At 56.7% G+C, this 20,621-nt stretch overlaps 1 protein-coding gene across 1 annotated transcript; it reads right to left on the minus strand.

Annotated features, from left to right (window-relative positions):
* Positions 1-1,701: 1,701 nt before the first annotated feature.
* On the minus strand, positions 1,702-15,045 carry KCNN4 (potassium calcium-activated channel subfamily N member 4). The gene is made up of 9 exons (XM_052655954.1): positions 14,887-15,045; positions 11,711-11,806; positions 10,012-10,442; positions 7,716-7,851; positions 4,645-4,755; positions 4,406-4,524; positions 3,935-4,004; positions 2,548-2,715; positions 1,702-2,290 (listed from the first exon to the last, which is right to left on the minus strand). The coding sequence occupies exons 1-8, from the start codon at positions 15,043-15,045 to the stop codon at positions 2,551-2,553; spliced, it is 1,287 nt and encodes a 428-aa protein (XP_052511914.1). The 3' UTR covers positions 1,702-2,290; positions 2,548-2,550.
* Positions 15,046-20,621: the final 5,576 nt, after the last annotated feature.

A 20,621-nucleotide genomic window follows, 5' to 3' on the forward strand; every position in this document is an offset into this window, starting at 1 on the left:
AGGGTATAATGATCCCTAAATGAATGAGCTGATTGGCTAAGCTCTGGGCCTTCAGAGCCAGGCCATCTGGGTCAAATCCTAGCTTCACCATCTCCTTGCTGCGGGGTCATGTAGGGTTCTTAATCTCTGTGCCTCGGATTCCTCATCTGTATAACAGGACCAGTAATACCACCTTGCTTCCTTCTGTAGAGATTTTATGAGATCATTCATATAAAGCATTTAATGTGGGACTTGGCACAATAAATATTACTGTGATAGAGACAGGTTCGGGGGGCTGTGGGAGCTACAGAGAGGGCTTCCTGGCAGAGGAGACATGTAAGCTGGGGCCCAAAGGAGTTGGAAGGAGTTTGCCCAGTGAAGCCAAGTAGAACCAGGAAAGGGTGGTCCCATTAAGGGATCTGGCAGCACTGAAGAGGGCTTACTGCAGGGGAGGGTGTTGGAAGTGTTCCTGTTTCCTCTGCCCTCCAGGTGGGCTGGTGTCCAGAGGAAGGGGCAGTGGGTGGTGCAGCCCCAGTTTAGCTCTGGGGGCTGAGGGGTGGGGCTGGCTGCGGACTTGCAGGGAAATCCAAAGATAGCTCAGCAGAGAAGGATGACTCGCAGCCCAGGCTTCCCCACAAGTCAAGGGAAGTGGGGATGAATCAGCATCTCAAAGTGGAAGGCAGCGGCTGTGGGAAGTGAGACCCAGGTTCAGGGTCCAAGGCCACTCTGTCTCTGACTCACCTCAAGCCAGGCTCGGTCTCAGGATGCACTGGGTGTGAAGCCAGACCCTTGGGGCCTTGCTCCTTTCGAAGCTTCAGTCTCTGTATTTGTACAGTGGGGTGGGGCGGGGCAGGCAGAGGTGGTGGTGACTTACATAATGGGATCGCAGAGCTGGGCATACAGGAGGACCTCCATAAGTGCCAGCCCCCTTCCCATTTCCTGGCCAAGTCCTAGCAGATACGAGAAATGAGTACAGGGGATGGTTTGGAGTTCCTGTTACTCTCCTGATGGATGAGTTGTCATCTGGGTTCTGGTGGGCCATGAGTAGAGAGGGGCAGAGGAAAGAGCAGCCGTGTACTGATTGTGTCTGAAAATCAGTAACACTGATAAAAATGATTATCTCTCACAAATTCTTACTAAATGCCCAACCCTTTGTGCCCCTCCCTGTGGGAAGGTGACCCCATCTCACAGGTGAAGTGAAATGTTCAGAGAGATGAAGCCACCTGCCCAAAGTCACACAGCCAGTGGATGGCAGAGCCAAGGTTTGAACCCCAATCTGTCTGAATCCAAAGCCCTTGCTCTTAGCCTAAGATCTGGGCTGGGGCAGGTGTAGGGACAGTGTTGAGGACTCCCAAGCCTGCAGACCTGGGAGGGTACTCTCGGAGGCCTCTTATAGTTGCAAAAGCTGGTTCAGGCGGGCTTCCTCAGCTGCTCAGGAGGTGAAGAATCCGCCTGTAAGGCAGGAGACTCATGGATCCCTGAGTGGGGAAGATCCCCGGGAGGAGGGCACGGCAACCCTCTGCAATGTTCTTGCCTGGAGAATCGCCATGGACAGAGGAGCCTGGCGGGCTATAGTCCATAGGGTCACAAAGAGTTAAACACGGCCGTAGCGACTGTGAGCACCCAAGCAGGTTCAGACAGGAAAAGGGCCTTTCACTGGCTGACCTGCCTGTTTAGAGTGTGGATGTGTTTAGAAAGAAACAACAACTTCTTCTGGCTTTGTTTAACATTTATTGCAAAGTATAAGAGCAGAGACTGGTGGGCTGCACCCTGGCCCCTCCGACTTTCTCCCACCAGATAATTCTCTGCAGCTCTGGAGAAACAGTGTCCTCCTCGCTCTCCCGCCAGGGGGCGCTGCCTCCTGCCTCATCCCGGCCTCGGGCCGGGTTCCTTCAGCTCTGCCGGCCAGCCGGCGGGTCACTGAGGCAGCCCTGGATCCTGGACTCCGGGTCCCTGCTCCCCTCTTTCTCCTCCTCTGGGACCCAGGAGGCCCAGCCCCCAAGCAGCTCCACATCCAGCTGAAAGCTGGTGGCCATCTACAGCAGCAGAGTGAGGATGTTTTTGTCGAGGGTATGTGGGGCAGGGGGGACCGTTTTCCCATCTGGGGCCTTGGTGGGGGGTGGGCCACGGCCTCCCTCCTTAATCCAGCATCCCCTCCGGCATCCTTCAGCATTCACCATCCAAGGCGGGGCCCCCAGCAGTCCTCACACTGAGGGGGGTCTTTATATGTGTGGCTGGGTCAGGAGTAGCAGAGAGAATGTCCTTGACCTCAATCCTGGGGAAGGGTAGCCTGGTTCTTCCTCGATGGGTCCTGGGGAGACGAACAGAGAGCTGGATAGAAAGGCAGGCCAGACACCAGAGGAAGAGACAGACCAAGCAAAGAAAGAGGACGGGGGGCGGTCCAGCCCCAAACTTGGTGTCCTTCCCTGCAGGCAGAGCCAGAGCAGAAGAGATCTGGTGGCCTCAACTCCAGCCCCTCCAGCCCCCTCCCCCTTAGCCACATGGGGTGCTGGCCACAGGGCACCCTTCCTCCAGGAGGTTGTCCTGCCCGAGTTCCAGTCCCCTCACCAGCTACGTGGCCTCCTGGCTTGGTTCTGGAAGCTGCCGCGGCCTCAGCGCAGCACTGAGCAGCTCGCTCAGGGTGTCCAGCCTCCCTGCTAGCGCATCAATCTGCTTCTCCAGGGCCTGGTGAGAGCTGCTCAGACGGAGCTGCAGGTCACACAGGATCATGTGCATCTGGGCAGAGAGAGGTCAGAGGGATCAGGGGGCTGGGGGAGACTCCCTCCCTGCCCTGCAGAGTAAGGCAGTGGAACCAGCATTTCCTAAGTCCTTACAGGCCCGGGAGATTATCCTCAATGATAACAGTTACCATTTATCAACCACCTGCCACCGCCCAGCGACTGGGCCACGTGATCCTCATATGCAGCTTAAAATCCTCCTAAAAGTGCGGGAATGGGAATCCTGTTTCCATTTTTAACAGCTGAGGAAACAGGCCTGGAGCAGATAAGTTGACATGGCCAAGTCAGCGCCTGGATCAGGGTGACCCTAGAATGTAGTAGGCGCTCACTTAAATCTTTGTGGCCTTGATGGCCATCTGACTTTAAAACCCACAGAGCCCCTTCTCTGCCTTCTCAAACTAGGATTCACAGCTTCGTCCTTCAGGGCGTGGGAGCTTTCTATGAAGACTTTTGACTTCCGCGTTTGGGGCCAGGTGGATAATCTTAGAAATCACGACCTGCCGATTCCGCAGATCTAGGCCACTGCCATGCAGTTTAGGGGCCCGGCACCTGCGGCTGTGTTTACCATGGCATCAGGGCCCAGGGCCACTGTTTGAGTTGTCACGGACTAATGAGAAAAAAGCAAAGGCTACCGGATAAGCAAGAGGAGCTGCTAACCAAGCCAGTGGGGCGTGACATCACTGACCCCGAGCACTTCAGAATCAAGGAGACCCAGCAGAAGAAGGGCAAGCCCTTGACCAGGCAAGCCCGCCCAGCGCTCCTGGTCACCTTCCTCCTCTTCACAACAGCAGCACAGATTGAGTTTTCCCGGAACAATGTCACTCGTCTGTGTGTTGGTGCTGTTAATTCACATTTTATTGCTTTGCCCTTTGTGTTTGAACTTCGTTTGTCAATTTGCTTTGGTTTTATGGTTGTATAAGAGTCATAGTTGAAAGGAATTTTATATCTACCCACATGTAGGGAACTTGACAATGGGAATAATTTCACATCAAACATTGGAGTTCTTTGCACAAGTTCCTTAAGCTTCAAAGGAAGCTGCACCTTTCACGAGAAACTCTATTGCACCATTCACTTATTCATTGGTTTGTCCCTTCAACCACAAGAGCTTCCTTGAGTGCCCTTGTGTGCCAGCGTTTCCGATTCCAGGCCCAGAGCTCCTTACCAGCCACCCCCTACCTCCCTCTTCTCCTAGACCCCCTCTCACGGGATCCCAGTACCTTGGAGATGTCCACCATAGAGTTCACTTGCTCCCGGAGCTTTCTGTGTTTCAGCCGCACCTGGCGGAACCTGGGGGTTTAAAAGAACAGCAGGGAGTGGGGGTCAGAGCAGCCTAGCACAGGGGTGGGATGAGGGGAGCAGAGACTCACAAAGATAGAGTATAATGAGGAAAAGTTGCCAGAGAACTGAAGGGGTGGGAGGGAATGGCTGCACCCATGAGCCCACCCCCCACATAGAGACCCAGGTAGCCAGACCCACCGGCACTCTGAAACATGCAAACGAAACCATCACACACACACAGTCACTGTGACGTCCAGGTGGGCATCTGTTTAGTGGGACCACACCCGGGCATCCTGACCTGGGTATGCATTCATGCTCACACATGGACACACACACACGCTCACACGCTGCAGAGAGGAGTAGACTCAGACAGGGCTGTACACGGCGTGTGCACACACAGAGGTCCTCACTGGTTGATGGCGGCCAGCAGCCGGCGCTGGTGCTTGCGGGCGGCTCCAGACTCCTTCCTGCGTGTATGTTTGTACAACATCCACGACTCCTGCAGCACTCGGGCAGCCGACTCCCTCATCTGGGTGTGGGGGGCACAGTGTCAGGGGAGAGGGACCTCCTAGGGCTCTGGGAGGAGGGGCTGGGGACTTGGACTCCTGGCTCTGAGAGGGTGTGTTCTGGGTGCTGGAGGCCCGCTCACCTCTTTGGCATACTGAATGTCCATCATGAAGTTGTGCACGTGTTTCTCCGCCTTATTAAACTCCAGCTTCCGGGCCACCACGGCCACCAGCAGGGCTGTGCAGCAGACCCCCTGCGGGCACAGCAGGTAATGACACAGGGGCCCTGGGGCTCTGAGGGCCAGCCATGTGCCACCAACTCCCTCTCTCTCCTGAACCCTCCCCACAGACACAGCTGGCAGGCACCACCCCCCTAGTTGACAAACAAGCAAACCCGCTGGGAGAGAACCAAGGTCTCAGAGGTTCCAGAGCTGGAGCTGAGATCAAAATCACACATCTGAGTGCAACTCCTGGGCATGGTGTTTACACCTTCACCATTTCCTGTTTTGTTAAGGGTGTGATTGGAGACGAGGGAGAAGGGCTGGTGCTGGGTGACGGGCAGACCTCAGGCTCCTGCAGGACCCCTGCCTCCCCACATTCCAGTTGGCCATCAGGTCACCAGGGGTGTTCTTCCCCCTCCTCCCCACCCCTATAGACGCTGCCCAGCTCTGGCCACATCTTCTCCCTCCTGGACAATTTCTAGCCTCCCCTTCACCCCATCCTGACCCAGCTGTGACCCTGACCCCCTCACCCTAATCTCCTTCTGGGCTCCCACGGCCCCAGACTTCTTAGCCTGGCTCTCAGGGTCTGCTAAGGTCCAGGCCACTCCTTCTTCTCTGCCCAGCCTCCCTCTCAGGCAATTTATCCCTCACCTGCCTGAGCACCTTGTCCCAAACCCTCACTCTCATCCTTTCCTTCTTGAGGCCTCTGATCCATCAAGGCCCCATCAAATCCCAACTGCCCTGTACCACCTGCTCACTGTCCCTGGGGTTAGAATGACTCATCTGAAGTCTGTCCGCATCCCATTATGTTTCAGCTTTTGACCCTCGGAACGATTTGCTATCTACAGGGACCGCTTGGGTTCCAAGCCCAGCTTGGAGCAAGTTATCTAATCTCACAGTGCCTGAGCTTCTTATCTGTGAAATGTGCACGCCCACACAGAATTACTCCAGGGATTCCGTCAGTTAGCACCTTGAGAGCAGAGCCTGGCAGAGTATGGACCCAATAAAAGTTAGCCGTTATTGCACCCTGGAACCTCTCGGTCGGGAGTAGGCTGTGAACTCTAAGGCAAAGCTAGTGCAAAACTCACCATGAGAGAGTTTTCTGTCTCAGCTTCTCCCTTTCTCAAATGAAGGAGGAGGTCCCAGGCAGCCCGAGGGCCCCTGACCCTTTGGGAGTGTGTCCCTGGCTGCATCCCTGCCCCTCTTTCCTAGTCACAGGGACTCACCACTGTGTGTGTGTGTGTGTGTGTGTCTGTGTGTGTGTCTGTGTGTGTGTCTGTGTGTATATGTGAGCCGCATTTCCCTGCCAGCCCATGCATCACCTGTGGACCCAGGACTCGGGGGTTCAGTATGTCCTTCCTGGGACAAATCAGGGCTGGGGGCTGTTGGCTTGAATTCCTGAGCTTGAGGGGAGCCAGATCTCATAGGGAGCTGGAGGCCAAGGCATTGGGTGCTGGGTCTATGAAGGGAAGAGGGTGGGTGTCTAGATTCAGAGGGAGGCCGACTCTGGGGAATAGGCTCGGGTCTACGGCTTAGGGAGCCCTCTGTCTCATCCTTGAGGGCACAGGAGCCAGGATAGTAGACAGCCACGTGCTTGGAACAGCTACAATAACAGCTTCCCCATCGCCACCCCTGGCCCATTTCCTGAGCCTTTCCTGTGCTTGAGACCCTTTGTGTGCTGTGCTGTGCTATGCGCAGTCACTTCAGTCATGTCCAACTTTTTGCAACCTGTCAGGCTCCTCTGTCCATGGGATTCTTCAGGCAAGAATACTGAGTGGGTTGCCATGCTCTTCTCCAAGGGATCTTCCTGACCCAGGAATCGAACTGGTGTCTCTTGTGTCTCCTGCATTGCAGGCAGATTCTTTACCCACTGAGCCACCTGGGAAGCCCTTTTGAGACCCTTTACATGGTTTAATTCATTTAGTCTTCTCAGGAGCAGTACACTGGTATCATCATCCCCATTTTATAGATGAGAAAACTGAGGCCCAGAAAGATTATATGGCTGACTCCTAGCTAGGAAGTGGCAGAAACAGAATTTGAACTCAAGCAGCCTGAGCCCACAGGCAAGCTCCTGATATCTATATGCAATTGCCTTAAAGGAGACTGGGAGACTGGATCCCTGGGTCCTGAAGGAACCTGGAGCTGGGAAACCAGGTACCCTGAATCCTGGATGATTGAGAGGGTAAAGAGGGGAGAGAGCAAGATCCTGAGCCTTGGGGGAACTCAGGGCTGAATTCCTGAATTCTGGGAGGAAAAAGAAAAAGGGCTGGGAGCTTCCCAAGGAGGATGAGGTCTGGGGTGCTAGATTCCAGAGAGAGCTAGGACTTTAGGGGATGGATTCCCGGGATTTTCAAAGGAAATAGGGCTGGTGTCTGTTCTGAGCAAAGATCCATGTAGTCAGAGCTATGGTTTTTCCAGCAGTCGTGTACAGACGTGAGAGCTGGATCATTAAGAAGGCTGAGTGCCAAAGAATTGATGCTTTTGAACTGTGGTGCTGGAGAAGACTCAAGAGTCCCCTTGGACAGCAAGATCAAGCCAGTCAATCCTAAAGGAAATCAACTCTGAATATTCATTGGAAGGACTCTTGCTGAAGCTGAAGCTCCAATACTTTTGATCACCGGATGGGAAGAGCCAACTCATTGGAAAAGACCCTGATGCTAGGAGAGCCTTTAGGCAATAGGAAAAGGAGACAGCAGAGGATGAGATGGTCAGATAGCATCACCAACTCAATGGACATGAATTTGAGCAAACTCTGGGAGACAGTGGAGGACAGAAGAGCCTGGCATGCTATAGTCCATGGGGTTGCAAAGAGCTGGACACGACTTAGCATCTGAACCACAACGACTGTGTCCTGGACAGGGAGTGAGGCTGTGGGGGTCCAGACACCCAAGTTCCCTGGGGTGTCCCTGAGTGCCTCAGTTGGCTCCATGGTTTCCTGGGGCCCGGGGGGTGAGCAGTGTGCAGTGCAGGAGTCCCTAAGTGGATGTACTCACCATGACCCCAGTGCAGAGGCAGACGATCTTGCCCCAAATGGTGCCTGGCACCACATCACCGTAGCCAATGGTCAGGAATGTGATGGGGATCAGCCACAGTGTGTCCGAAAGGTGCCCGGTGGCATTCACGGCCTGCCTATAGGGGAAGAGCAGGTTAGTTCTGGGGTTCCTGTGGTGTTTGATACCCTTTTTCTTAGCACACACTCACACTCAAAAAAAGCACTCAAAGCTTGCCTGGCTTTGGCAAGCCTGCCTGGCCTCCTCTTTGCTGTGTGACCTAGACAAGATGCTCAATCACTGTGGGCTTTGAACCTGGATCCTGTCAATTCCAAAGACCATTTGGTTTCAGCTAGGCTACCAGGGCTGCTGCATTGAATGTGATTGAGGGATTGAAAGGGGGAGGAAACCCAACCTGAAGTTCACTTGTCAGTCCCTGGCAGGGAACTGCCTCCACCCAGAGAAAGGGTGGCTTTTCTGATTTCCACAAAGATTCTCTGTTGCCTAGAGGTGGCTCTGTCAGGACTAAAAAGGTGGGACTCTAAAAAGGCTTGGGCGGGGGGACTCTCTTCTTTCCCCACACTTCATGGAAGGGGATATTTAGGTCCAGTCATAGAAACGACTGAAAATCAGGATGTGTCTAACTCTGACCCATAGTTAGCCCAGAGCATAGAAAGCATCATTCACCAGGGTCCCAGAAACCTCAAAACCACTAAGTTAGTGCCCAGAGGTGGGGACTGACTGTATCGTTAAACACCCCACCCCCCACTTCAGCCCAAAGTACACTCAAGTTTGTGGACTTCCGCCTCTCAGAAGCTCAGAGAGGAGAAATCTCAGGGCAGATGGTCCCATTCTCCACCTCCCCTCAAGAATCCTTTGCTCGATGTACTAAACTAGAGGTTCTCAAACTTGAGCCAGCATCAGAATTAACTGTTAAAAGCAGATTGCTGAGTCCCGCCCATTAGAGTCTTGGATTCCATAGATATGGGTGGGGCCTACAAATTTGGATTTGCAACCAGTTCCCAGGAGATAGAGAGCATGCTAAAAAGCAAAGACATTACTTTGCCAGCAAAGGTCCATCTAATTAAAGCTACGGTTTTTCCAGTAGTCATGTATGGGTGTGAGAGTTGGACTATAAAGAAGGCTGAGTGCCGAGAAATTGATGCTTTGAACTGTGGTGTTGGAGAAGACTCTTGAGAGTCCCTTGGAGTGTAAGGAGATCCAACCAGTCCATCCTAAAGAAATCAGTCCTGAATATTCATTAGAAGGACTGATGCTGAAGCTGAAACTCCACTATTTTGGCCACCTGATGCAAAGAACTGACTCTTTGGAAAAGACCATGATGCTGGGAAAGATTGAGGGCAGGAGGTGAAGGGGACAACAGAGGATGAGACAGTTGGATGGCATCACAGACTCAATGGACATGAGTTTGAGTAAACTCCAGGAGTTGGTGATGGACAGAGAGGCCTGGCGTGTTGCAGTCCATGGGGTTGCAAAGAGTCAGACACAACTGAGCAACTAAACTGAATCCAGGAGATGCTGCTGGTCCCAGAACCACTGGCTAAGATTACCCCTAATTTCTTTTATCTGTAAGATAAATGGGGCTTCCCTGGTGGCTCAGGGGTAAAGAATCCATCTGCTGATGCAGGAGACATGGGTTCAATTTCTGGATTGGGAAGATCCCTGGAGAAGGAAATAGCAACCGACTCTAGTATTCTTGCTAGGAAACCCCAGGGACAGAGGAGGCTGACAGGCTACAGTCCATGGGGTCGCAAAGAGTCGGACAGGACTTGGTGACTAAAGCAACAAAGGTAAGTGGAGGCCCTGGTGGGGTGCAGTTCCAGCATCAGGTCAGAGCCCAGCAGGCAGCCGGGGATTTCTTCCAGGGCAGCCCCGGGGTGGTTAGGAGCGCCTACCAGTGCAGGTGAGCTAGTTTGGAAAAGCAGAAAGTCTCCTTCCTTCAAAGCAGGTGCAACCCTTGGCCAGCCAGGCCGCAGTGCCTGCACTCTGGAAGCAGGAGAGATTTGAGGCAGGAAGGGCAGGGCTTCCTAGGGTATATGTGTGTTGGGGGGTTGGGGTGGGGGAGACGGGAGGCTGCAAGCGGACGAAAGGCTTTGGGGCTGGTCTGTCGGTTCTTCCCACCCTGCTGCATAAGAGTGTGGACAGATAGCTTTCTCCACGACACGGCCTGGTCCCGGGGAGTCCTGATCTGCACCACCGTGCAGGGCAAGTGTGGTTGTAAGCGGCTCCTCCAGAGGCTCCAGGTACCCTCCATTCCCACCCGCCCTGGCACCCTCACCTCTCGGCTACCGACAGCACCCAGGCGGTGGTGAGCCAGAGGCCAAGCGTGAGGCAGAGCAGCAGGCGGCCGGGGTGCGTGTTCATGTACAGCTTGGCCACGAACCAGTGGCGGAAGCGGACCTGGTTGAGCGCGCCGATGCTGCGGTAGGAGGCGTTGAGCAGCACGCCGCTGCGCAGGAGCAGGGCGCGGGGCACCAGGTACAGGCGCAGCAGCATGGCCAGCGACAGCAGCGCCTCCCCCTGGTCCAGGAAGCTGGGCCAGGACTGCGTGGCCGCGGTCTTCGGGAACCCGGAGCTCAGCACGCACGGCGGGCCCGGCACCGGCGGCGGGTGCAGCCCGCACACCACCAGCTCCAGCACGATCTGCGCCACCTGCCGCCCGGTCAGCGCCACGCGCCAGTCCCTGAGCCCGTTGTCCGTCATGAACAGCTGCGGGGAGGAGGACGGACGGAGAAGGAGGGAGTCACGCGAAGGTCAGGCGCCCGCTCCCCAGCCTGCGCGAGGAGATAAGGGGGGCGCACCCGCGGGGCCGCAGAGGGAGGCAGATAGCGCAAGGGCCTGGGGCCGGGGAGGGTGGGGAAGGGACACGGCAGGACCCGAGGAAGACATCTCTCCACCTTCACTCCCGTGTCCCGCGCAGCCTACTTCCAGAACCTCCAGCCCAGGAACACTTATTGAGTGCCTACTGTGTGCAGGACGTTGAGATATGTTGAGGATATGGGTGAACAAGACAAAAACACCTTCCTTCCGGGAGCCTACATTCCACACCCATGGAGCCAGGCTTACTCCTGTCTCTGGGGACCCAGCAGTGTAACTGGCATCATCCCATTACAGTGACAATAGCCAACACGTGCGGGGCACCTGGGGGGTGCCCGGCATTGCGCTATCCCCTTTGGTGTTGTGACTCCTGGAATGGTCACAAGACAGTGAGACTGAAGGTATTCTTACCCCCATTTTATAGATGTGGAAACTGAGGCCCAGGGCGCTCAGGTGCAGCTGCACAGCTGGGCAGGCCGCTTAACTACTTGAAATGACTGCTATGAATGACAAGGTGTACTTCTTACTGAGCATGTCTTGTATGCCAGTCTCTGCAAGGGGCATACCACACTCGGCCAATATCCCTCATTTTATACGCCAAGGTTGTGGCGGAAGGGAACAGGATCTGGGGGTGTGGAAGATGGGAGGAGAGGGGAAGGGGTGGGGAGCCCAGTGTGGACTGAGACATGCGATGGGAGGGGGGACGTGGGTGGGAAGGGCGCCTGGATCTGGGGGTCACTGGCACAGAGGTGTGGAGCTCAGGCATGGGGAAGGACTTCAGGCACATAACTAGGATCTGAGTTGTTGGGACCGGAACAGGTGGGGGCCCAAGGGTTGAAGAAGGGAGGTCTGGGAGGCTGGGCCTGGTGTGAGGCAGCCTGGAGCTAGAGCGGGCAGAGAGGCCCGGGGGCAGGAACTCTCAGCACCTACAGATGTGCCTGCCAGGTGAGTCAGGGCAGCAGGTGGAGGAAGGTCAGGGCTGCTCTGGGAGGCTCTGTCTGTTGTCCAAGGTTCGTCCCCTCCGGGTAGATAAGGGTGTGGATGCATCTCAGGGTGGAGGAAGCTCATTACTCAGCCCAGCAGGCTGGAAAGTGTGAGCTGACAGGGCGTGGTGGGGGCTGAGGGGAGCAAGAAGGGGCTGGGGGCGGGGCCTGCCCTACCTGGACCTCTTTGGCGTGAAAGGCCACGATAAGGGAGAGGAGCAGGAACGTGGAAATGCTGATCAAGCATTTAACCAGGAACAGGTAGAGCACCCACTGTTGGGAGGGAGAGAGAAAGGGGTGAGATCCTAGGTCTCCACCGGCTCTGCCCCCTCTACCCTCCTCCCAAACCACCATCCCTTCTCCCTTCCCATTCATTCCTAGGCTCCTAACCCCACCCCCAGTCCAGCCGTCTCCTGATGCCTCCAGGTCTGGGGAAGCCTCAGAACTGTCATCGGGTCCCCAAGGAGAGCACCCTCTTCCTTCCTAAGGGGACAGCCCTGGCCTAGACGTAGGGTTCACCCTCCTCCTCAGCCTCTCCTAAGACCACACCCCTGAGAGAAGACCTCAAAATGCACATTCCTTCTTAACTGCCACTTAAGGGTCCCCATCAAAAATAGTTCTCAGTTGGCGGAGGGGTGTCTAGAAACAGACATTTAGCCTCTAAAGAGTGTCCCTCCTCTTCCCTTCCTCCCCAGCTGGTCTCTGCCCTAGAAAGCAACTTCAAGTCTCCCCCCACCCAGCAACCCAGTTCCTAAGGAGCCTAGAAACTGTCACTCAATCCCCAAGGAATGAATGACACCCTCCCTTGCCCTCATTCCCTGGGGTCCCTGAGACCCCAGTCCCAGCTCTGAGAAAGGCCTCCAGTCCTGCCCTGTGTGTCCCTTCCCCCCACCACCTCCTGCCCTCTCTCCTGGCTCCAAGCCCAGGGCAGATCTGGCCGGAAGCACATGGCCTCCAGAAACCACGGGAAGTTTTTTTCCCTCTCTTTGTGCGTCTATATCTTGGAGGAATCTAGAATTCTTAAGGGAGAGATTTAGAGGGGAATGGGACTGCTGGATTCCCTAGGAGGGGCTGGGAGGGGGTGCCTGCCTGGAAGGTGGTGTTGGGAGAAAGGGCCACCTGGGCGCCCGCAATGAGCTCAGCACCTGTTTCTTCTAGAATGCTGCCAGCTCTCCCCGCCAGCCAGGGCCCCGCCTCTGTGCAGGGGAAAAGGGCCAGTTTCCTGCCCCGGGGGGCCTGCCCCCCACCCCTCCCTGAACAATGGTGCTGTTGTCCCTAGCCCTCCCCCACCCCGTCATCCTATGGCTCCCCAGCTCCCTGTCCCTTTCTTTAGTTTGTCTCAACCAGCACCCCACCTGACCCAGCCTCTCCCAGCTCCGTCGTCCACTTCTCTGGTGGTCCTCTCTCCTTTCAATTCCTTTTGCCCCGAATCCTGCACCCCCTTCTCTGTGTGTAGCACGCTGTCTCTCACCGCATCTTTGCCTTGGTCTCTCTCTGTCTTCGTCTTTCTGTGTATCTCTGCCTCTGTGTGTTTGTGCGTGTGTTGAGTCGCTTCAGTCGTGTCCAACCCTTTGTGACCCTTTGGACTGTAGCCCACCAGGCTCCTCTGTCCATGGGATTCTCCAGGCAAGAATACTGGAGTGGATTGCCATGCCCTCCTCCAGGGGATCTTCCCGACTCAGGGATGAAAACAGCATCTCTTATGTCTCCTGCATTGGCAGGCGGGTTCTTTACCACCAGCACCACCTGGGTAGCCTCTCTGTACCCCTCACCACCCTCCCTCTCCTGCCCGGCTGCGTCGGTCACGTTCCGCTGTCTCAGTGGGCGTGGGCCTCGCCTCTCCTCCAGCCCCTCCCTGCTACCAGCAGGTGTCTGGATCCCTGCAGAATGAATTCATAGATTGCGATGGATTGTGATGGAGGTGGGGAGAGGGCATGGGTATTGTCAAGGCGGTCATAGAAAGGGGGCTGAGGAGGACCCTTCAGGTCATCTATTTCAACCCTCACCCCCAGTTTCCAGTTGACAAAACGGCCCCAGAGAGCTGCAGCAGATGCCAGAGTCGCCCTGCTGGAGGCAGCAGCCTGGTGGGCGGTGGAGGGAAGCAGGGGGAGGTGAGAGGGCGGAGGGCCTGGATGGTGAAGGAAAGACCCCCGACCCATCGCATCTGCCCCCTTAGCCTCACCTCCCCTGCTGGGCGGGGTGCTGAAGCCTGGGAGCGGCGGGTCAGCCCGGCCATGCTTCCTGTTGGCCTGGGCTTCGGCGGCCCCACCCCCTCAGTGCCCGCTGCCCTCACCCGCCCAGAGGAAGCCAGCCTGCCCCGACCCTCTGTGGGGCTCCTGGGCACTTCAAAGCTGCCTGCCTCTCCCACTCCCAAATCCAAGCCTGAGCCTTGTCCCCGGGAATGCCCTCACCTTACCCTCAAATCCAGGCCCCCCCTGACGAGCCCAGTTCCACGCCCCTTACCCCAGACAGATCTGCAGCCCCTCCTTTCCTGTTGAGCAATTCCGTCCCGTCCTCCAGCTTCCAGTTCTGACCCATGTCCTTCATCTGCCCCCATCACAGCCCGGACCCGGGCTGGAATGTGCTGGAAGCCTGCTCAGACCTGTCCCGGCCCCACCTGTCCTTTCCTTCCCTGTTCACACTATCCTCAAAGTCCGCAACTCTTCCCCTACACATGCTCTAAGGCGCCCTGCCCTGCAAACCCAGGAGCCCAGGCCCCAGCCTCTCCTCCCCGGGGCCCAGGAGACCGGCCTACGAGAAACCTACTTCTCCGACTTCTCAGACTAAATAAATTCTGAGGAAGCTGAGCTTCTCAATGATGGGGATGGAATTGGCAGCGGGGCTGGGGGATACTTCTTCCCCCGCAACCAGCACCCCCAACCCCAGCCAGTTTTTTCCATCTCTGCCCTTTGCCTCTGAGATACTGGGCAAACATTTGAGTTCAGATAAGGACCAAGGAGCCTCCACCTAGTGGAAGAAGTCAGGCTTTCTCCTCACCCTCCCTTCACTGAACCTGGGGCTACCCCTCCCCTAATCTGCTCTTAGGAGACTCCAGTATCTGACCAGCCACCCCTTGGACCTCCAACTGCCTGACTGCAGTATCTTCAAATTGACACCCTGTCACCCCTCTTCCCTTCCATCTGCAGAGGGGGCCCCTACCATTTCCCTCCCTGGGTCCCAGGAGTCCAGCGCTCAACCTCCTCCACTCTCAGACCCGGGGGTCCCTGGCCCCACCTCCCTCTAACCCTGGAGTCTCAGCCCCCAGCGCCTCCTCCTCCCTCAGACCCAGGAGTCCTGGCCCCCAGCCCCTCCTCCTTCAAGACTAGAAGTCTCTGCCTCTACCCTCCACTCACCGGGCACCCCCCGAACCACAGCATCTCCGCATGCAGGACCATGAGCCCAATGCCAGTTCCTGCCAGTGCCAGCGTCCAGCCGGCCAGACTCTTCTCCTGCTCCAGCAGGCGCTTTCGCCGCCGCAGGGCCCCCAGGCCCGGCACCAGCTCCCCGCCCATGGCTCCCGGGGTCTTGGGGCCCAGCCAGCTTCCTGCCCAGGGTCCCCCACCTCGCAGCACGCAAAGGGCAGCCACGGTGGCTTGAGGCCCCCGGCCTGCTCTGCTCCCTTGCTCTGGGCTTGTGCTTTGAGGTGCAGCAGAGTCTGTGCCCTCTGGGAGGTGGTGACTGCTGGGCAGGGCGGGGAGGTGCTGGGGAGGCCCCCGGGCAGAGGGGAGGCTCCCCAACCCCCCTTCTCAGACTAAGGAGGGGCGGGGGTGTGTCTTAGGGCAGAGCAAGGAAGAGGCGTGCGTCCACGTGGATTAAGACACACACACACCAACACACAATGGGCTTTGTGACACACAGCGGTCTGCAGCATATAATACACACCTACTCTGGGCCACACCCGGACACCACGCAACACTACACCCTGAACCATGGCATGGCCAGAGACGGAACCTAACACCCATGGGCACACAACACTACTGACACCGAGTGACTCACAACTCCCGACAAGCTCTGAAACCCACAGCCACACCCAGACACCACACACACACGGTGTGACACACGCCGGCACTTAGCGAGCAGGCAGCGTCCCCGTGGCACCCAGGGCCACCCAAATATTGTCCACACAGAAGCACAGACATCACAGTCCAAACTGGCACAACATCGTCTGACACAAACAGCCACACCCAGACACGGCACATGGGATGATGCCCGTCAGTAGCTACACAAACACGACCTATACGAGAGTTCCACAAACACGCAATCTGTATTGACTTAGCAATCCCCCGGTGCCACGCACAGCATATCTGTATGAACAAGGCACGCAGCCATCACACACCCGTGGACCAGCAGCCAGTACATGCAGACACACATTTAGTGACACACCCATGCAGTCAGCACTCACCTAGCACAGTGACTGCAGCACGTATGCTCACGGAATGACTCACAACACACACGGATTCACCTCAACACACAATGTACCCTGAGCACACGCTGCCGTTCAAATACACAGCCAGAGACCAGTAGGAATGGATGCGTGTAGGGAAAGGCCCACAGGCACAGCGCCACACACAGAAACCCAGGTGGCACCCGCCCCGTAAGATGTCCTGAGCTGTTTCGTTGCATCACCCAGGACACAACAGAATGGTACCCGGGGGAGGGAGACCCGGCACACAGGCTACATAGGCCCTGATGCCCAAGAGCCACGTACGCGGAATAGAACACCAACCATTGCCTCAGACTGACAGACAGCACATTCCACACCCATGCACATGATACACTCCAACACCAGGGGCCACACCAACACCACATACACAGGGGACTACACCAAGACATCATGATGAAAAGCGCTGATGCAGTCTGCCCGGCACAGACACTGTCCCGTGAACCGGCGGACGAGGCCCACTGACACGTCCGTCACCTAGGCCGGCACCAACACCCACACAGCACCGGGGGACACCCTCTGGTACAGTGTAACACACAGCCACATGGTCACAACACTCTGAGAGTGGTCCCCGGGCTGTGTCCTTGGCAGGGAAAGGAGAGGCCCCCAACATGGACATACACCTTGAAGGAGAGCACGGTGTCACACCACTGAGTGAGACACAACTTTTACACACACAAAGCCTATGAAGAGACACAACACGTGCGCTGATGTACAGAATAGCAAATGCAGCGCAGAGTGATGCGTGATGACTCCCAGAGTGACAGCCGCACGGCGTGTGCCACGTGCCCACGTGCAGCAGCATAGAAGCAACGCAGGGGTCTCTGCTGTATACAGCTGGGCACAGGTCAAAGCCCTCCCGCAGCAACACACGAGGACTTGCTGGCAGGGTGACACAAAAGCCCTCTCAAGGTGTGGCCCGTGGACCCATGGACACCACTCTGGGTGGGGAGGAGGGACACCCAAGACATTAACCCTTCTCCCTTCCCCGGAGTCATATGTCAAGCAGGAACATGGACCCGCCAGCCACCGAGCAATGAGACACACACAGACATGCCTGGCGTCACACCAACACAACCCACACAGACACGCCCAGAGGCACCAAACCGCAAACTCAGACACACCCGGTGACAAAAACACAACCTAGGCTGGGGCGCTGCCCCGTGCCGCGCGTGTGATTCCCACTCGGGATGAGAGGCTGAGACGCGGCGGGAGGCTGATGGAGACGCACGCGTGTGCCGGCTCGGAGGAGACGCTGCCGCCTCTGGGCGGTCACAAGACTGCAGCCCGCTACCCCCGCCGCCCACCTGCAGCCCTCCATTTCTCCTCTCCTCCCTCTCGGCTTCCGCGGGGCCTCTCCCCTGACTCCTCTTGTCTCTCCCACTCTGGAAGCCTCCGGGTTCCTCTTTATCTCTGTCTCCGGCTGTCTTTCTCGGTCTCTGTTTTCCCCTGTTCTAAGCCCCTCTGTCTCTCCCGGCTCGCGCTCTCTCAGAGTACCTCTGAGTCTGTGCATTTGTGTGGTTCCGTTTCTCTCTCTCACTCTGCTTCTCTTGGTGTCTCTGTGTCTCTCAGCATCTCTGTCTCACTGCTTTTTAACAGTTTTATGAAGTATAGTTGACTTACAATGATTCTGGTGTACAGCAAGTAATTCAGTTTTATATATGTGTGTGCGTGTGTAAATATACATTTTCTTTCAGATTCTTTTCCATGATAGGTTATTACAAGATATTGAATGTAGTTCCCTATGCTATACAGTAAGTCCTTTTTGTTTCTCTATTTTATATACAGTAGTGGGTTCATCCCCAATTCCCAATTTATCCCACCTCCTTTTGCCTGCAATGCGGGAGACCAGAGTTCGATCCCTGGCTGGAGAAGATCCCCTGGAGAAGGAAATGGCAACCCACTCCAGTATTCTTGCCTGGAAAATCCCACGGACGGAGGAGCCTGGTAGGCTACCGTCCATGGGGTCGCAAAGAGTCGGAGGCGACTGAGCAACTTTACTTTCCTTTTACCTGGGTGACCATAAGTTCGTTTTCTGTGTCTCTGATTCTGTATCTGTTTTGTAAGTTTATTTGTGCCGGTTTTTTAAGACTCCATATATAGGTGATCCCCGACGACCCCTCTGCTTTTCTATTTCTCTCTCTCCCTGTCCTCGTCCTTCTGCGTCCATGCCCCTCCTCAGTGTTCTCACTGTCTGTGTCTCTGTCTTCCAGGCTCTGTCTCTTTTTCTTTTTCGGTTGTGCCACATGACTTGTGGGGTATTAGTTCCCCGACCAGGGATTGAACCCAGGTCCTCAACAGGGAGAGCGCAGAGTCCTAACCACTGAACCTCAGAGGATCCCCACCCCCACTCCGGGTCTCTGTGTCTTGCTGTCTGTCTCATCCTCTCTCTGTCTCTAGAGCTCTGTGTCTCTGGACCTCTCTAAGCTCATCTCTGCCTCAGTTTCCCTCTCCTGTTCAGGGACACAGCTGGGGACGGCCTTGCCTCCCCCTCCCCGTTCCACCTTCGCCTCGCGTCAGGGGCCAAAGGCCAGAGACACCCAGCCTGCAGCTGCCTGAGAGGGTCGGTAGCCACAGATGGGGCCCCTAGCTGCAGGCCCTGCACTGCCTCCGTGCGCCCGTGCGGGCAACTGTGAAACACCTGAGGGAAGAGAGACAATAACGAGAGCTTGAATGCTGTAGCCAGAGGAGAGGGAGGCAGAGAGACAGACAGAGAAGGAACAGAGGGAGGGAAGGTGGGAGGTGGGGGGAGGGGATTTTCTTTTTACTCAGAGCGATGGAGACAGAAGACCCAAAGGTGAGGAGAAAACAGGAGTCAGAACCAAAGACTTGGAAGGTGGAGCAGAGGGGAATTTTGCCTCCAAAGAGACCAAAACCAAAAGAGAAAGGCGGAGAGAAGGCAGGCGGGGGAGATGCCGGGGTGGGCGGCGAGGTTCAGTGGGAAGGGCACCTGCCTCCACAGGGAAGTTCTGGGCTGTGGGGGTCAGCTGGTGGGACACGCGGCTCCAGAGCCAGCTCCCTGCAGCCCAGAGAGGGGGTTGGTGACTCAGGGCCCCGGCGCTTCCTGTGACTCAGCCTTGTTCTCAGTCCTGGAGCGGGGAGTGCAGGGGGAGAGGGGTCTCTGAAGAGAGAGGGAGGGGGAGCTCCAGAGGAGGTCTTTGCCCGGAGGAGGGGGTGGGGCTGCGGCCTGGGACTTTGAGGGGAGGAGGGGCTGGGGCCTGGACCCCTGGGTCTGGGGGAGGAGGGGCTGGGGCCTGGACCCCTGGGTCTGGGGAAGGAGGGGCTGGGGGTCTGGATCCTGGGTCTTCCGGAGGAGGGGCTGGGGGTCTGGATCCTGGGTCTTCGGGAGGAGGGGCTGGGGCCTAGACCCCTGGGTCTGGGGAAGGAGGGGCTGGGGGTCTGGATCCTGGGTCTTCGGGAGGAGGGGCTGGGGGGTCTGGGCCCGGGGTCTGAGGGAGGAGGGGCTGGGGCCTAGACCCCTGGGTCTGGGGGAGGAAGGGCTGGGGGTCTGGATCCTGGGTCTGAGGGAGGAGGGGCTAGGGGTCTGGATCCTGGGTCTTCGGGAGGAGGGGCTGGGGCCTAGACCCCTGGGTCTGGGGGAGGAGGGGCTGGGGCCTGGACCCCTGGGTCTGGGGGAGGAGGGGCTGGGGCCTGGACCCCTGGGTCTGAGGGCGGAGCGGGCCTCAATCCCGCAGCGCTGGTCCGGGAAGACTAGAACTTATTTGCAAGTCCTTAGGACTTTCGCTTGGCTTCCTCCCAGCTGCCCCACCTTCATCCCAGCTCCATCTCCGGGCCTGGAAAGGACCCACATGCCCTGGGGCCCAGCCGGAAGGGGCCAAGACAAAGAGGTGTTTAACTCGGCAGGGTGGCGGAGCGGGTGAAGAGGTTGTCTCAGAAGGAAAGGTCACTCGTCGCCCAGGGCTCGTGCAGGGAAAGGCGGGGCTCAGCCCGGGGGGAAGACATGCTGAAAGTCTGAGGCCTGTGGCGTCAAATCCTCCAACCGCTGTCTTTTGGATTTACACATCAGGAGGCGTCAGGGCCTGGGGATCCTGCCACCTGGCGGTATTTTGGGGGAACTGCATGTTCTCTGTTTCTCCAGTCTCAGTTGAGTTCAGTCGCTCAGTCGTGTCCGATTCTTTGCGACCCCATGGACTACAGCACGCCAGGCCTCTCTGTCCATCACCAACACCTGGAGCTTACCCAAACTCATTTCCAGTATAATGTTCATCTGTTAGGCTTCCCTGGTGGCTCAGACGGTAAAGGAAAAAAAAAGTGTTAGTTGCTCAGTCGTGTCCGACTCTTTGTAACCCCATGGGCTGTCAGGTTCTTCTATCCATGGAATTCTCCAGATAAGAATACTGGAGTGGGTAGCCATGCCCTTCTCCAGAGGATCGTCCAGGGATGGAACCTGGGTCTCCTGCATTGCAGGCAGATTCTTTACGATCTGAGCCACCAGGGAAAGAACCTGCCTGCAATGCAGGAGAGGAGATTTCGATCCCTGGGTCAGGAAGATCCCCTGGAGAAGGAAATGGCAACCCACTCCACTCTTGCCTAGGAAATCCCATGGACAGAGGAGCCTGGTGGGCTTAGCGACACGACTTAGCAACTAAACAATCCATCTATTGAATACCTACTGAGTGTCAGATA

This window comes from Budorcas taxicolor, chromosome 18, assembly GCF_023091745.1.
Source record: "Budorcas taxicolor isolate Tak-1 chromosome 18, Takin1.1, whole genome shotgun sequence".
Lineage (NCBI taxonomy): Eukaryota > Metazoa > Chordata > Mammalia > Artiodactyla > Bovidae > Budorcas > Budorcas taxicolor.

Bases quoted from the DNA above. Each gene is read 5' to 3' on its own strand.
- KCNN4 (XM_052655954.1), bottom strand. From the start codon at position 15,045: ATGGGCGGGGAGCTGGTGCCGGGCCTGGGGGCCCTGCGGCGGCGAAAG. The intron at 7,852-10,011 runs GTGAGGGTGCCA...CTTCCCCTATAG, and splicing joins GTGCTGTCGGTAGCCGAGAG to GCAGGCCGTGAATGCCACCG. The intron at 2,716-3,934 runs GTACTGGGATCC...CTCTCTGCCCAG, and splicing joins CTATGGTGGACATCTCCAAG to ATGCACATGATCCTGTGTGA.